Source organism: Sceloporus occidentalis, unplaced genomic scaffold (genome assembly GCF_023333645.1).
Source record: "Sceloporus occidentalis isolate IW3139 unplaced genomic scaffold, rSceOcc1.0.p SCAF_10, whole genome shotgun sequence".
NCBI classification, from domain to species: Eukaryota; Metazoa; Chordata; class Lepidosauria; order Squamata; family Phrynosomatidae; genus Sceloporus; species Sceloporus occidentalis.
Window position 1 is genome coordinate 8509026 of NW_028316990.1, and position 16999 is coordinate 8526024.

A 16999-nucleotide genomic window follows, 5' to 3' on the forward strand; every position below is an offset into this window, starting at 1 on the left:
ATATGCAAATGGATCTTGGAACGGGGTGAAAGAAGTTGTAGCATGAGCTTTCATAGACTTGGTCTTCTTCATGATTCAATGCATCTGAAGAAGTAAACCAAGTCTATGAAAGCTTTTGCATATTTCCAAAGGGATCTTGGAGCACCTTTGAGACTAACTGTACAGAAATACATAATAGCATGAGCTTTCATAGACTTGGTCTACTTCCTCTATGCATCTCAACAAGTAGACCAAGTCTACAAAAGCTTATGCTATAACTTCTTTCACACAGTTAATCTCAAAGGTACTATAAGATCACTTTGCATATGGAAATATTAAGAACGTGATAAGCATACCAAGACCACAGACCTTCCAAAGACTCATGCTTGTTCTCTTTTGTAGGTCTTATGTGGAATTATGAGATGGACCCTTGCCATACTTCACCTGCAAGACCTACCGTATAGCCAAGATGGAACGAGGAACTGCCCAAAAGGCTGGAGTGCCTTCCTGCTGCCCGAGGTGAAGAGGCGATGCCTGCGACGGACCTCTCTTGTGCTGATGAGCCGAGGGGATCGGGTTCTTTTTAGGCCTGGCCCTTCGTACAATGATGGGAGAGACCCAGCATGTCTTTGCCACCGGTGATACTGAGTTCAGCATCCAAAACAAAGACATCAGCTTTGAGCATTTCAGAAAGAAAGACGTGAGTGACTTCGACAGCAAATTACCAAATGGGTCGGATTCCAGCCTACAAAGCAGTGCTGAGAATGGGCCCAGTTTTGCTACTGTCAAGGAAAAGGAACCTCACAGTCAAAGGGAAGCTGTGATCCGCCCCCAGCAAGCCGGCAAAATAGACTTCAAATCTCTCCACAACAGGCCCAGGTTCCCCAGCCATGGCGCCTGGGGTGCTGTCAAAGGAAGCCCCCAGTCTCCGACTGGAAAGAGCCGCACAAAGGAGAAGAACCGGCGAGCAGGGAAAGGGGAGCGGGGCCACCAGCAGCTTTACCGGCTCACCATCAGCAGCGCCAGGCCCAACCCGACCATTGGCATCGCTTACCCTCAGCAGAAGGTCACCCCACCCAAGAAAGTCGACGTGGGCCGAGGAGGACACGTTTCGGGAAGCTACCGGTTCCACGTCCCCAGCATCCCTGAACGAGAGGTCGAACTCCAACAGGAAGATCTCAACTTTGCCCGGGGTTTCTCAGAGGCCCCTTCAAGCCATAACTCCAGCAACTATACCTCACCGACCACAACTGCTGCACGCCCGAACCATGGTGCGAAGATTCAAACGGCCATTGGCATCCCTCACGAAAGCCATGGCACCAACAGGCAGGTGCATTACTCGGAGTTCCAGGGTAATGGGAGCAACACATGGCCTTCAACGGAGAAAAGCTTCCCAGGTGCTAATAGTGGACTCTCATCCCCCAAAACACGCCCCTTGCCAGAGAGCAGTAAACTGAGCACACACTGCCTGGGACCCTTGTCCTTTCAATACCCCTTCCAGCCTTTGCACAGCTCAGCAACGGATTCTTTCCAGGGCAATCCTCATGGTCAAGATTACGTAGATGTTTCGCTGGCCACCAGTCCAGCTTCTCATGGTGCTTTCCCCTTCCATTCTTCTTCCAGGGACTGGAAAGAGGAGGTTCTAGGCAATGGCTCCTGTGATGGTGCAGCTCTGGAGACCAGGGCCTATGGGTTGGCACCTCCTCAGTTTCTCCCATCGCCACAGACTCAAGGGCATTTGCCTTGCTACAAGGGAAGGAATGAACATTCCACTGACCACAATGGTGCTATCTCTCCTTCTGGTGCTATTGACCAAAGCCCAAGCACTTTTCAAGAAAACCCAGCTGTTTTCCCACCCAGTTTACATATCTCTAGCATGCCAAAGCCAATCGGTAAGAGGCAGTCCTCATCAAAAGACAACGTAGCTAGTCAACAGATACTGGATCCAAGTAGCTCTCTGAGAAGGAACATGCCACAGCTCTCTCTACCCCAAGTGCACTTTCAAAACAAGGCGTACGGCGATTCCTCAGCTGGTGGCATCGGATCTGGCTCCATGCCTTTCGAGAAGACCCTTCCGACTAATCTTCAGGCCCACCCCCGGCTCCTGCAGCCATGGGAGGATGTCAAAAAGACTTATCCCCCCATGGAGCAAAGCTCAACCATGTACCTGAGTTCCAGTGGTGGCCAGGTCTCATTCAGTTGCCATTTGGGACCTGAGCAGAGACAGCAACTCAAGAAGACACGGCAGCATCTCCACCTCACCTCCACAATTCCCGGCCAGAACAGAATCGAACTCTCGAGGAAGTTGGCCAGCCAGAAGTTGCCTTTCCCACTTGGGACAACATCGGAGTGGGATGGGAGTGGGAAGGTGCAGAAAAGCCCCACCGACTATGCCACCAAAGCCCTGCAGAATGGGGAGGGGGCTGTCATACCAAGGCATGACCTTCTTCCGCAGCATTGTAGCTCAGCCAACACTTTCTGCTTCGAAGGGGCAAATGACAATGAGCCTCCTGCTATCACCAAGTCCCTTTTCTTTGGCGTGAGCCAAGGAGTACCATCGCCAGCCTCCTCTCGTCTCCCTTCCATCCCAGCTTTGCTGTTACCACCTTCAACCTTGGCTGCATCCCCAAATGAGTCCCCTCTCCCATCGCCTGCCCCCAATGCCACCACCACCACCAGCACCTGTTCCTCTCTCTCACCCACTTCCAGCAGTCCAAGCAGTCATAGTTTTGAAGAGGGCATCACGTTGAACCCATCTCTCTTCTTTCACCACCACCACCAGTGTGGTGCTAAAGACGGCAACAAACCCTTCCATGCTTCAGAGCCTCTGAGCTCTGGCGCAGTCCACTATCCAGCAGCAGACTCCCTCAAAGTCCTTCACTTCTCTGCAGAGGCCTCTAAAGACGAACTCCTTTACAAAAGCGTCCCTCCAGGTGGCCATTTCCCCAAGCCGAGCTTGCAGGCTTCCAAAGGTTGCCTGGATGGTTTTGAGGCTGAACTGCCTCCGCCGCCTTATTCCTCGCATCACCTCCTGGCCAGCTCTCTGAGCAGCGCAAGCCTTGACCAGCTGGATGTCTTCCTGACCTGCAAACAGTGTGACCACAACTTCAGCAACCTCTCCTCCTTCTTGGAGCACCGCCAGTTCTGTAGTTCTCATGCGCTCCTCCACCAGGGTCAAGCCAAAGACTCTTCCCGGGGGACAGAAACCAAAAAGCAACACCACACACATCCAGAATCCATCAAGCACCCACAAGCCAGTCTTGGCCTGCTTCTTCCCTCCGATCCTCATGCACAACTGTTCGCTTTGAACAAGACAGATGATTTCCTGGTAGATGAAGAGGGCAAAGGGGATTCTAAGGACGATCTTCTCAAAGCCAGCCAGCTCAGCGGGGTAGCCACCAATACTTTGCCACTTAGTGCTTCTGACATGGATATCTATGAGGCCGAGCTGGACAGTTTGATCACAGAAGCACTGAATGGGCTGGGGTACCAGTCAGATAACCCTGAGATTGACAGCAGCTTCATAGACGTCTTTGCTGATGAAGAACTGGGCTCTCTGAAAGTCGCCAATGGTGTGACACCTTGCAAAGCCAAAGAGTGTTTGTCTTTGGGGGAAAAAACAAAGCAAACGGATGAGAACATGAAAACTTTAAGCTGCTATGAGGATCACCTTGGCGGAGACACAGCAAAAGCCAGAATATCAGAGAAGCAGAAAGAAAGAGGGGTGGGCTGGCTTCCAGACCATGGAGAGGAAAGTCCTGAGTTGGCTTGCAGTAAGTTGATAGATCCAGAAAAGTACGACAGGGAACAATTTGATGGAAATACTCAGCTGAAAATAGGAAGGAATAACTGTAGCAACCCCCTTTTGCCCATGAAACAGGCAGCCAATTCTGCGCCAGATATAAAGCAATCCAAGAACGTTAACCATGCCTCTTCCCCCATGAGTGACCTTAGGGCTGCTGGTGCCTCCATTGCAGCTGAGAATGCCACCCTCTCTATGAAAGAAACAAAGAAGCATAAGTTGCGGAGCAGCACTTGGAGCAAAGAGCTCATACACAAGATTGTTGAGCAGAAGAACAAGCTTCACAAACTGCAACCAAAAAGTAGCAAAGTGGCACCTCTCCCCTCGCTCACTGACCGTCTGCTTCAGGAAACTAAGGACAGTCGGTTTGGTGAGTACGAATACATCTCAGAATCGGATGATGAAAGGGTGGAGTATGCCAAGCGGCATTGCAGGAAGAAGCCGGGTTCAAGATTCAATGGAAAACTGAGAAGCAGCTTCAGCAGAAGGCGCCAAGGAAGAGGTGGAAGGGAGAAGGAGAAGGAAGCAGGGTGGAGATACGGACTCAAGAGAGAGAGAAGGGAGGAGGCCAAAAGGACTACAAGCAAGGAACCGGGAAGGAGAGACGACTGCCTAGGCAGAGTCAGGAGAAGGAGCAGTCGGTCTTCCACAAGCAGCTGCCAAACCACAAGCTTGTCCAGTGAAACCAGCAACAGCCCCCAAAGCACAGAGAAGGCCGATTCAGACACCGAGAAGGAAATGGAACAGAAGAAGAGGCTCCTCCAGAAGTCGAAGCCGGTTGGACCCCTCCCGAGGTCCGATCCTGAGAAAGAGACGGTAGGAAGACACCACCGGCTGCCCTCTGACTTGTCCCGAGACTCAGGGAGCATTGAGTCAGCCAAGCCTCAGCTGGAAGACTTCAAGGCTTACCAAAGGGACATTCCAACTATCCCTCCAGTCACTCACATGAATAAAGAGGAAGGTTTGCTCCAAAACCAAGGGAAGCTGCATTCCAGCAAAGCTGGCCTTGACCAGAGCTCTACTGTCCTTTTTGGCCCTGAAGATTCAGAAGAGCACATCAAGAGCACCGGCCATGACAATGATGAGCTGAGGGCTCTGCTGAAAGAACAGGTTGCACCAGGAGGGAATCTACATTGTCATCAGTTTGCTGACTATAAAAGAGAGACACTGAAATACCACACAGAAGAATTCCTTGGCCCGTCCTCCATTGGTATGCACAGCATTCCCAATGATGAGAGTGCCAGCTATGAACAAGTAGATGTGAAGTGCTTAAAGAAACAGAAGGAGTTTGTTGCTCCGATCGGTTGTTTCAATGACAATTCCCGTGGTGTGGGCACACCTGGGAAAGAAGGGCCTAAGATACTTGTTGACGCTGCTGAAACCTTTTATGACTGCAAAGAATTATCTGATAGCTATGAGTCTTCAGGCCTCTTCTCAAGGCCTCCTGCCACTGAACCATCCCAGAATGGCGGCATCTACTTCTGCCAGGAAGAGGTTGATGTCAGCTCCTTCAAACAGAAACACCATGAGATCCTGCCTTATGAATCTGATCATGACCAAGGAAAGATGTCTTCCCCTCTTGGGTTTGATTCTTCTTCCGTATTCGTAGAACTCCCTGTTGCTGAGTTTGATTCCACCTTATATGACAGCGTGACTTCAAACAAGGACAGCTATGTTCCCTTTGAGTGTGCCAGCCACCATCTTGGCAAAATGACCCCCTTTGATCAGCAGTATTCCTCGTTCCTGCAAGAGAAAGAATGGAATCTGATGGAGGAAGTATCCCCAGTTTTGCCAGAAGAAATGCCCCAGTTCCATGGCCTCTCTGTGGAAAAGCCACTACCAAAGAGGTATCCTGGTAAACTCAACCAAACGCCTTTGCCTGAAAGGATGGCTGACTACAGTGTGCCTTTCATGAGCGGTATATCGGATGATGAGCTCGAGATCAAAAGGTTGGTCAATGAGCTCGAAAGTCAACTGCAAACAAGCAAACTTATTCTGGAGGAGGCATCGGGGGAACTCTCCCAAACCCCCAAACCCCAGCACAGCGCAGAAACCCATGAACCCCGTCAACAGTTTTTGCCCCTAACTCTGGACCAGGGAAGTGATGAAAAGGGATTGTTCCTGATGGAGGAAGAATTCGAGAATGCAAGCCTTCTTTCTGCAAAAACCTGCAGCTGTGAAAATTTGAGGAGTGAGAAAACATTGCTTCCCTCCTTAGATGGCAAATACGGGGGTCACAGGGATCCTTGGCCATGCTCAGTGCCCTGCAACCCCTTGGACTCTGCTGTGCATGCGCCACCCACTTCTGAGCTCATTTTGGTAGGGCCTCTCAACTCCAAAGGAGACCAAGACCAAATGCATGAAAAACTGAAGGTGGATGAAATCTGTGGGGAAGAAGGCTTTAGGAGTATGAGAGATGTCTCTAGCCAAATCATGCCAGATCCATGCCTCCCGGACATCAGCATGGCTGTTCCAAGCTACACAAATCCTTTGATACAAAACCCTGACATGCTCTTCCCTAAACCTCTGGAAGAGCCTCAGTTAAGTTTACCGGGGACTTTGCCACCAAGAGAGGATGCTTTCCTAGACCTGCTGCCAAAGGAGAAAACATTCAATGGCACTGCTGAGTTGGAGCCATATCGTAGCCAGGTTTCGTGTTTGAAATTAGAATCTCAGTTAGAAGATATCGGTGCTCAGGAACCAGAAGGCGACTTCCCTTCCATAGTCCAAAGCATCAATGAGCCAGAGGAGAGGCGACTTTCCTTTCCCCAAACCAGCTCACCTGAAATGCAGGAAAGGCCAACACCCTTCCAAAGTATTCCCAAAGATTCTGCACTTCCAAAAAAGCCAAAGCAGAATGAAAACCAAACTGTGAAGATGCCAACCACAGATGCTGGTGAAACGTCAGGAATAAACTCTTCTAGAACATGGCCACATAGCCCGAAAAACCCACAAAAAGCTATGGATGCCAGCCATGAAAGCCTTCGCCTTCACATCGAAAACCAAACTGTTTGCCAGTCTCTGGCTGTACACAGCAAGGCAAATGATGGGGAACCCTCACATTTTGAAGTGTTGGCCTGTCCCAAAGATATAAACAGGGAAGCAGAATATGAGCCATCCGCACAAGAAAAAGCAGATAATCCACTGCAGCAGCTGCAGCTGTTTGTGGCCAGAACGGTCAAAAACAATGAGGAAGACTTGCTCACACCCTGCTTCCCAGTCCTGCCAACTACCACCCACCTGCCCTCAAGCACCAATATTCAACCTAGAGAGAAAGAGGAATTGCAAGGCAGCATGCAAACTGAGGAGGTGCCCCATAGCCCCACGCTGGAGAAAAGGACGGGGCCGCTGGTGGAAAGACCAGAGAGTATCCCCAAGGTGTCTGATCCACCTAAACTAGTTTTGGAGTCAGGCAAGCAGGTGGAGCATTTGGGCAAACATCCAGCTGCACTACAGAGCCATGAACGACACTGCAACGTTGCAGAGGGAGAGCAGCAGCACTTGAAAAACGAACATTCAGAGGAGGATGACATTAATATGTGGGCAGATGGCATTTCCTTGGAGCACAATAACCTCTCGCCAGGCAGCAACCAAGTGGTAACCTCATTGCTAAGGAAAGAAAGAGCACAAGGGGGTCGAGTTTCCGACAAGGTGGAGGAAGATCGGGACAAGGCGACCTTGGCATTTAGGAACCATCAAATATCCCCTTTAAGCCCTGGATCATTTGAGAAGGAGACATCCGGCTGTGCTTTGACTGCCATGCTCGCAGGACGCCAGCCTTCTTGGGATGAAGCCTGCAGTGAGGATCAAGGGCCAAGCACTGGGGAAGTCCTCCAGGAGGAAAGGATTGGAGAGCAACCAGCAGATCGGCTGCAACACAACCTGGTTCCTGCTAGTCCTCTTGAAAATCCATTGGAGGACCGTTGTCTCCCACGTGGAACTGAATTCTATTCAGGAAGTGGCCCAGTTTTAGCGGAAGGCCATGACTTGGGGGAGAAGCAAGCCAGTCCCTGTGAAAGTGCATGCCTGGACAGTTTCTCCCCAGGCGCTGGTCTTGTTGGTCAGAAGGACTTGCAGAGAAATAACACACAAAACATGACATGCCTTGACTTTGAAGTGCCACCGTCTGAAGAAAAAACTCACAGTCCAACGGCTGCAAGGGGTCAGCGCATTCAACTCCCTGCACACAGGTCCTCCTCTAGTGCTGAGAAAACCACACAGAGTCCTTTGGAGCACAAGGAACAGAAAGAAGTGCTGCCTTTCACTGTCAAGCATTATGGGACCACTTCACCTCAGGATTTGCAGTGGTGCCATGCAAAAGATACAGAACCTCAGAAGAGTACCTCCATGCATTCAGCATCCTCTCTGAGCTCCACTGATCTTACAGAAACCAAAAGGCCCCAGGAACTACAAGCGAACAACTCCAAACCACCCTGCCTGCTGACTTTTAAAAATGCAGATCTTCCTAGTTCAGAAGAGGTACCAAAGCTTCCTGACCAAGAAGCCAGCAACACACGCGCTATGAGGGACACCATCACCGATTGTCAGTCAGCATCTCCACAAGACATCTTACTGGGCCAATCTCCATCCAAGGTTGGTTCTGCTCTACCTACAGACTCAAGGACTAAAACAAATGTAGAATTCATATTGAAACCCCAATGCGGGGAGGAGGATAAAGCCTATTCCCAGGAAGGGAAAGCAGATCAAACTCAGCTAGGAGTCAAAGATGTTGATATTGAAGAGATGTCAGTTGCCAGAGTTACTGAAACAGCCATCATTGTTCATCTTATAGCTGGCCAAATTCCAGAGACAGCAGATAATGGTTCCCAGAATGCTTTACAAGACATAGACCACAGAGGCAATGATTTGGAAGATGAAGGTTGCAAACAGGCTGAGAACGCAGAAGGGTCTTCTCACTTTGTGGAGCAAGAAAAGAGTAAGGGAAGAGATCTAAGAGAGACCTCCAAGACCGGGGCATTGAAAACAAAGAAGAGAAAAGGATCACAGGCTATCTGCGACATTTGTTCAGTATCTTTTAGGTCCCAAACTGGCTTGATGAGACACAAAGCTATGAAGCACCTGAACAAAAAAGACAATGCATTGTTGCCAGGTCTTGTTCCTTTGGAAAAAGAATTAAAAACAAGCAGGCAATTCTGTAAGAAAAACAGAAAGTCACTCATCAGAGAGAAAGCACCTGCTTCACACATTTCAAAAGCAGCTGCCGGCCAACTTTTGCCAAAGTCCAACAGAAGTCAAAGGCGGGAACCCAGTAGAGAGACCCAAGATGTTGTCAGCAAGGTGTTCGGTGACCTAGATATTCCTTCACTGGACTCAGCCTTTGAGCTCCAAAACACAGATAACCATGCCAAAGATGTTCCAAAAACACCCTCACAGGAAGAGAGAGAAGGCAAACTGGCATCCGAGGACAGAAAAGAAGCAAATACAGGAGAAAAAGAAAGAGAAGCCAGCATGAATGAGTTGGACGGTTTTTCTGGGAAGAAACTAAAGGGGAAAGCAAGGAAAGGGAAAGCAAAAGTAGCTCCAAGCCAAAACAAATTGACTAGATACTCCCAGCTACACACAGAAACTCTGACACTTTGCTCTGATGTGGTTCCCAGGCCTGTGGACCTTAGTCTGACCACTACCACCAAATATCTAGAGGTCAGTTCGACTTCCACAGAAGAGCAGGTCAGCCAGCAGTCCACGTCACCTTCTCCTCCAAGAGCCAAGGAATCTGCAGCCACTGATGAAAGAATATCTTCAGCCAAAGAAACAGATGGGCAGAAGCCTCTTCATGATGTAGTGAGCACTAAAGAACAGGCAGAAGATGCAGAGCAGGACACAGAGGAGAGTTGTCCATCTGCGTCCATCAAAGATACAGAGAAAGCAGCAAGCAACCTTGGAGAAAATCAAGATGATGGCCTATGTGTCAAAGAACCTGAGACAACAGAGAATACCTTGGAAGAGATGAAGTGCAGAAATAAAAATAGCTCATTGGGATGCCCACCAAAGTTACCTCAACAGTCCTGTCATGTTGGTATGACTGAGAAGGATGCCACCAAAGTCATCTCAGAAGAAGCACTAGATGTTAGTGACCCTTGTTTTGTAGATTCCCAATCTGGGAGAACGGAAGAGTTTCCACCAAAGAATGAGTCTCAGGACAGCAGTGGAGTTGGGCCAGACCTGTTTGACGACGACTCCACGTTTTCTCAGCTTTTCCCCAGAAATGACCGGTTTGCCCGTCGGAAGTGCACACGGGTGTATGGAAAGAGGACAAAGAAACCCAGACCTATTGCAGAGGTGAGCATCAGGCCAGAAGGTATCCCAGACATGACTTCTATCCGGATGGCTTCAGACCTTGGCGAAACCAGCTCTTTCTCTGTCACCAGGGAGGATCCATGTGAGTACGACACCATCTCCATTGATGATGCTTTGATGCTCAACATGTGTTACGGCAGCAAAGCAGTGCCAGGTGATGTCCCTTCCAGACCCACCACCCAAAGAATGTCTCTGCAGCCAGATGTCAGACTAAAGGAAGACTTCACAGATTCGAAGAATGGTGGAACACTAAGCACTCTGTGTCAGAAGAGTCCAACAGGTCCTCCTCCAAGCTTGGGTAGCTGGGGTAGTCTGGAGAAGAAGGGAGACAACCTTCCTGCTGATGAAGCATTGCTGGACCCATCCACAGAGCTCCTCAATGGGCACTTGACAGTTGGAGCAAGTCCAGAACCTCCTGATCTTGAGGAGGAATCCTATGATACCAGAGCAAATGAAAATCCATGCTCACCTGCATTTCATACAATTGATATGGAGATGTTGAACACTAAGTTTGAGATGAGGGATGTGTGCTTTTACCGTGTCGGGGAAGATCATCTTGGTTGCACCGATAATGAATGCACCTTAGGGTTCAAGTCGGCATCCGTCCTCCAAGGCAGACCCACCAAAAATAGGCTAGAAGAAGGCAAGCAAGGGAAAAGCCGGAGTGACTTGAACTTCAAGACTAAAGACAAGCAGTACAAGTGCAAAGTCTGCTTCCAGTGGTTCCTGACCTTAGGAGAGCTGGACTTTCACAAACTCACGCACAACCCATCCCCTCCACCAACATGCTACATGTGTGTCCAGAGGAAATTCAGCTCCAGAGAGCAATTGAGGGACCACTTGAAAGAGAAGCACGCCAAGAACAAAGCTGGTCTGTGGGCTTGTGGGATGTGCCTGAAGGAAATCTCTGACGTCTGGATGTACAATGAACATCTGCGAGAGCATGCCACCCAGTTTGCTCGGAAAGGCCAAGCTCAGAAGTCAGTTTTAGGATTGCCTGGCTGCTTTGGTGAAGAAGATGCTGCTGTCACCCAGTTCCTGCACTCCATCATGTGCCGGAAGCCCAGTAAGGTCTCCAAGCACACTGAAGGCCAAGGCAGGGCCCCTGCTTGTAAAGAGAGCAAAGGCCCCAAGGAAACCCCAGGGCAAGAAATGGTGGCCAACAGGGACTCGCTGGAGATCCCATGCAAAATCAAGCCACCCGAATCCTCCCCCAAAGCACCTGCCGTCCCATCGCCCGACCCTACCCCCAAAGTTGAAGGGGCTCCAAAGTTGGTGTCCATGCACCCTGAATGTAAAGACCCCTCTCGGGACTGCCACCACTGCGGGAAGCAGTTCCCCAAGCCCTTCAAGCTTCAACGCCATCTGGTAGTCCACAGCTTACAGAAGATCTACCTGTGCCACAGGTGCCCAATGTTCTACCAGGAGACCAAAGAGCTCCGGAGCCACCTCAGCCAGGAGCACGGGACGGTGGAGGAGGCGGACATCAAGCACACCACGCTCTATGCCTGCGAGCTCTGCGCGGATGTCATGCATGTCATCAAGAAATCCTTCATCTGCAGCACCTGCAACTACACCTTCTCCAAAAAGGAGCAGTATGACCGGCACATGGAGAAACACCTGGTGGGAAGCAGCAAGACTTTCCGGTTCAGAGGAGTGATGCGGCCAGGGGTCTCAGCTAAGGAAGAGGAGAAGAAAGTGAAAGAAGAGGTGCCCCCCAAGGAAGACACACCCATGGCCAAGAAGAAGAAGGTTGGCCAACACAACAGCTTGCTTCAGCCCAGCTCACCAGGGCACTTGCCTTGTACACAAGCCCCTCAACTAGAGGGTGAGCCCCTGCTACCTCTTGGACCTCTTAGTTGGCATCTCTCCTCAAAGACACCTCCACCTGAGACCTCTGTGAAAACAGAAGGCCTCGTGGGTGAATTTTCCAACCGGTTGGATGAAATGGAAAAGTCTCCATTTGACAGCCTGCCTCCAACCACTTCTCTTATACCCCAGGATGAAACAAGCATCCCAGAAGAACTTGGGCATGTCTCCTCACTTTCTGCAGGACAGCAGTCAAAAAGAGAGGCCATCACAGAGAGTCTGTCTCCTTCCTTTGACTCTTCTGAGGCAGTTAGCCTTGATCTCACCTACTTAGCACTGAAGAAAACAACAGCAGTGCAAAAGCTGTCCCCGCCCCATCTCCCTGAGAAGTGCAGCAAGGAACTGGACCCAACAGAAAAAGCCACCTTTGCTGGTAAAGCAGAAAGTGCCATGGGGACTTGGGAGAGTTTGCATGCAGGAGACTCCGCTGTGAGCAAAAAGTCAGTGGGATTTTCTCCTGCAAGTCCCAAGTCTACAGAGTTCAAGAGAGACCCTAAAACAAAGTGTGGTATCAGCTTTAATCCCACTGAAACGCAGCCTCAGGAAAGTGTTGCCAAGCTGCATTTACCTGAAGCTACCTTCCACGTGTTACCTCTGAAGGACAAGCCATCGTCACCTACCCAAAACCTGCTGGCCAAAGAGATTCCTTCTAAGAAAGTCACCGGTGGCCAGGCCCTTCCTGAGAATCCAGCTGGCATCCATTGTGCCCCAGGTGCGGCAGAGGAGATTCAAAAACTCCCTTCCTCCAAAGACAAGGCCCTGGCGGATATGGCCACTGCTTCCTTGAAAGAAAAGTGCCCTAAAGAGATAGGAAACAAGCCTGTTGGCAGCCATCTCCGAAGTGAGGGGGCAGGCTCACAGGCCAACCCCAGCCACTCGGATCTGAGCAAATGCCAAGAAAGACTGTCCACTACTGGGCTGGCCAAGCTTCACCCCAAGAAACGGAAAGAGCACAAGGCCACGCACAAGGGAAGCTCGGCCTCCCGTGAGAACATTGAAGGAGACGGGGGTAAGAAGAAGAAAGCGCGGACCCAGGACCCGGCAAGGAGAGACAGCGGTGGCAGCGGCAGTGGAGGGAGGCTCAAAAGGGCCGACTGGCTGAACAGCGAGAGTCTGGCCTTGTCGTCACAACGGGGGGAAACCCACTGCAACAAACTGTCCCCCAAGCTCAAGGTGTCCGTGGCTGGCGGGCAACTCAAAAAGATGGTGCTGGACCAATGCTTTCAGAAGAAGGCAGAGATCCGCCATGCCAACGGGGACTTGAAGCGCAAGAAGGACATCCTGGGCAGCAAAGCCTTCCCCCAGCTCTTCGCCAAAGAGGCCTCCGGCTCCCTGCCCAACTCTTTCCAGCGGCACAGAGCTGTCCAAGGTGCTAAGCTGCCCGACTCTCACAATTACAGGACGGCTGAATCCCAGAACAATCTCCTAAGCCAACTGTTTGGGCAGAAATTAACTAGCTTTAAAATTCCTTTAAGAAGAGATACTTCTGAGTAATTTATGAAAGTGACTTATGGTGATCCTCCGCTGCTTTCATGGGGTTTGCAAGGAAGGGGGGTGGGAGAAATTATCAAAGCATTAAATTCGTTTGTGTAGCGTGATTTCTCTGTCTAGCTTAAATGAACTTGCACTGCAGCCTCTGAAATAGTTTTGCTTTGTGTCTTACTAATCTACTTTAATTCACCTGATTTATCATGCAAATGCTAGAACTTTGATGTTGCTGATGATTTCCATGAACTAAAACTGTAATCGCTTTGGGCAGAGCGAAGCGTCAAGAGGAAATGCTTTATTGGAGAAGTGCTGAGGTTAGAAGGATACTTGCAAATCCCAGTCCCTTTTCAAACTGTGTCTCTGTTATCTTTGTACAAAGTACTTGAAGAGATGAACTTCATTCCAGAGACGTCTTATTCATAAGGTGCAGTACACTGTAGAAAGCTTCCCCCCACCCTTTCCTGGAGATTTTGCACAAATAATCCCGAACGATTTCATTTAATTGGGAGCCAGCCTAAGACATGGTACAATTTTGGTTTAAATAATAAATATATATATATATATTAAATTAAAGAAAGGAACAGGCCACGGTTTTTGACAGACAGCCATTTCCAGGAACGTGGCGTTACGGATGAACTTGCACGGCTGTGAGACGCTTGGGAAGCTATTGCCTTTATTAGACCACTGTCGATGTTTGCCGAAAGGAATTGTGATGTTTATTTTTTAAAGAGAAGAGATATCTATGTGCCCCTTTCCTCTAACCTAGCTAAACTGCACCTTGAAGATTTGTAACATAGCTTTCTTTTAATTATTGTTTTAAGGATTAATATTTTCTTTCCAGCGAGAAAACTGTGCCAACTCACCACCTCCATCGTTCCCAATGCAGTACTGTGGCGCAAAAGCCTGTAAAATAGTAGTCTATTTTTTAAGCAACAAAAACCCCACAACTCTTACTGTATCGACGTAGTAGCTAGACTTGGTACGGGCTTTTACACTATGCAGTTAACTGGTGCTATTTTTATTTTTGTAATGTGAATACTGATGGGAACATGTGTACACTCACAACACACATGCACAAGAAGTCAAGGGGGGAAAGACAGGGGAAACCAATGGGAGAGAAAAGTTCATAGCTGCGTATAGGAAGCCTAACATAAAGCGCGCAGGGTGGTGTTAGCATTTCTCTTCTCCTGCAACGCTGATGCTCGGCGGTGTATTTGACGGAGGTTACATCTCGAGGCCAGAATCTCAGGTGCAAAGGAGAAAGTCTTGGGAGGAAAGTCAGCGGTTTCTAGAGTCCTCCAAAATCAAAGAGAAGGAGGCGGAGGACAATGCACTGAAAAGGGAAGGGGCATGCTCTGAGGTTTTATTTTTGCGTGTGTTGTGCAAAACAATATTTGTTTTGTTTGTTAAGAATTTTTTTAAAAAAATGGAATTAAATGGCTTTATCCTTCTAATATGTACTTTTATGGTTCTTTGTGTACAAGATATATATATATATATATATATATATATATATATATAGGTTAATTATACTTTGCGTGCAATGCATTATGTTTAAAAAAGTTTTATTTTGCCATTTGTCAGACAGCAGAGGGGGGAAAGCCGCAGAAGATGCCATTCTGTTTGGGGGTTTTATACATACTAAAAAACGGTTGGTCGGGCACCATTTGAGTGTCTCCTTTAATGCTGTCAAATAAAGTATGCAATGAACACACAAGGCGGCACTGTAAAAGGAGGCCTGGAATTTATCCTCTCAAATATAGTCCCAATATTTTCGCAAGACGCTCATGGGTCTGTGTGGCATTTCCCAGACAGTCTGCCTTGGTGGCTTTTTTATCCTTTGGGGAGATGGATGTGTCTGGGGATGTATAGGGCAGTTGGGGGGACTCCCTGGGATGCTGAATTCAGGCCCTTCTGGGGTCCCTCTGGGGGCTTCTGGACATCCCCAAGTTGCCCCACATCCTTCTCCAGGGCACCATCATTTTGGCACAGTTTCCAAAGCCTATTTGCTGTTTAAGACAACAGCATTTCCTATGCAGAAATCAACATTTCTGTGCAAAAATCGACATTTCTGTGCAGAATACAAAATGAGTTTCATAGCCTTTCATGATCTGTGCAGTCAAAGGCTTTGCTATCGTCTATAAAGCACATGCTGATTTTCTTTTGGAACTCCCTGGTGCGCTCCATCATCCATTGTATGTTTGCAATGTGGTCCCTAGTGTCTCTTCCTTTCCTGAACCCCACTTGGACCTCTGGGATTTCTCTCTCCGTGGAATTTTGAGCATGGTTTTGCTTGCATAGGAGATTAGGGAGCTATGGCCCTATAGTTCCTGCAGTCTCTTGCGTCTCCCTTTTTGTGGATGGCCATGTATATTGATCGCTTCCAATCCCTTGGCCATCGTTTTGTTTTCCATATCTGTTGACAAGGGTTGGTTAGCACTAAAGTCGACTCTGTCAATGTGGATTGCAACAGTTCGATTGGAGTATCATCTATTCCTGGAGTTGTGTTTTTTGCCATTTCCTTTATCACAGCTTCCATCTCAGTTTTTAGAATTTGGGGTTCATCTTCATATGGCTCTGCGTTTCATGTGTCCTTCATGTTGTCATTGCTTTTATATAACTCTTCTGTGTGATGTCCATGTATAAAACCTTTTCTCTGGTTGTATGAAAAATGTGTTTGCAACGAATAAGTTGTTGGCTTCACAAAAATCTATCAGACGCTCTCCTGCTTTATTCCTTTTGCCTAATCCAAATCTGCCTACTATTTTTGTTACACTGCCTACTTAGTTGCAATGGTATATCTAAGTAACATTGCAAGAGCCAGCATGGCATAGTGGTTTGAGTGCTGGACTATGACTCTGGAGACCAGGGTTTGATTCCCAGTTCAGCCATGAAACCCACTGGTGACATTGGGCAAGTCACATTCTCTCAGCTTCAGGGAAATGCAATGGCAAGCCTCCTCTCAACAAACCTTGCCAAGAAAACCCCAGGATAGGGTTGCTTTAGGATTCTCATAAATTGGAAACGACTTGAAGGCACACGAGAACCAAGTAAGATTATCACCAATCCAGGATCCTCCTTCTTTTTCAAGATCTCCCAACGCTTCAGAAAGCTCTTTTTCGACCATTTGGGGAATATTTTCCAACATTCTTTCTATTCCTAGCGGGATCATCGCAGTCTCTCTGAATAAACGCAAACTGCTTAGGGAGTGCTTAAGTGCAGTGATAAGCGGTATAGAAATGCACTTGCTATTGCTATTGCTATTACTTTCCCATAATGGGGAGAAGCTAGGTTTGGCTGGTGCTTTCCCTTATGGGTTTTCCAACTCTTGGTAGTAGGATGCCTACTTCAGCCTTGGGAAGTCTCTGGTTGTCATGAATCCCTTTCATTCATGCATCCGATAGAGGAAAGCTGATGCAAACAGGAGCCGAATAAAATATGTGTCACGTGGAAGGCCTTGTTGCATCACGAATCTTTTCTGCTGATGGGCACAAGAAAAGACCACCAGTTCTTCATGAGGCTTATCAAGTTTGCAGATAGAAG

At 48.6% G+C, this 16999-nt stretch overlaps 1 protein-coding gene across 1 annotated transcript; it reads left to right on the plus strand.

Annotated features, from left to right (window-relative positions):
• The first annotated feature begins 579 nt into the window (after nt 1-579).
• ZNF469 (zinc finger protein 469) lies at nt 580-14859 on the plus strand. The gene is made up of 4 exons (XM_089540662.1): nt 580-3871; nt 3962-4717; nt 4766-6627; nt 6763-14859. The coding sequence occupies exons 1-4, from the start codon at nt 584-586 to the stop codon at nt 13460-13462; spliced, it is 12606 nt and encodes a 4201-aa protein (XP_089396788.1). The 5' UTR covers nt 580-583; the 3' UTR covers nt 13463-14859.
• Nucleotides 14860-16999: the final 2140 nt, after the last annotated feature.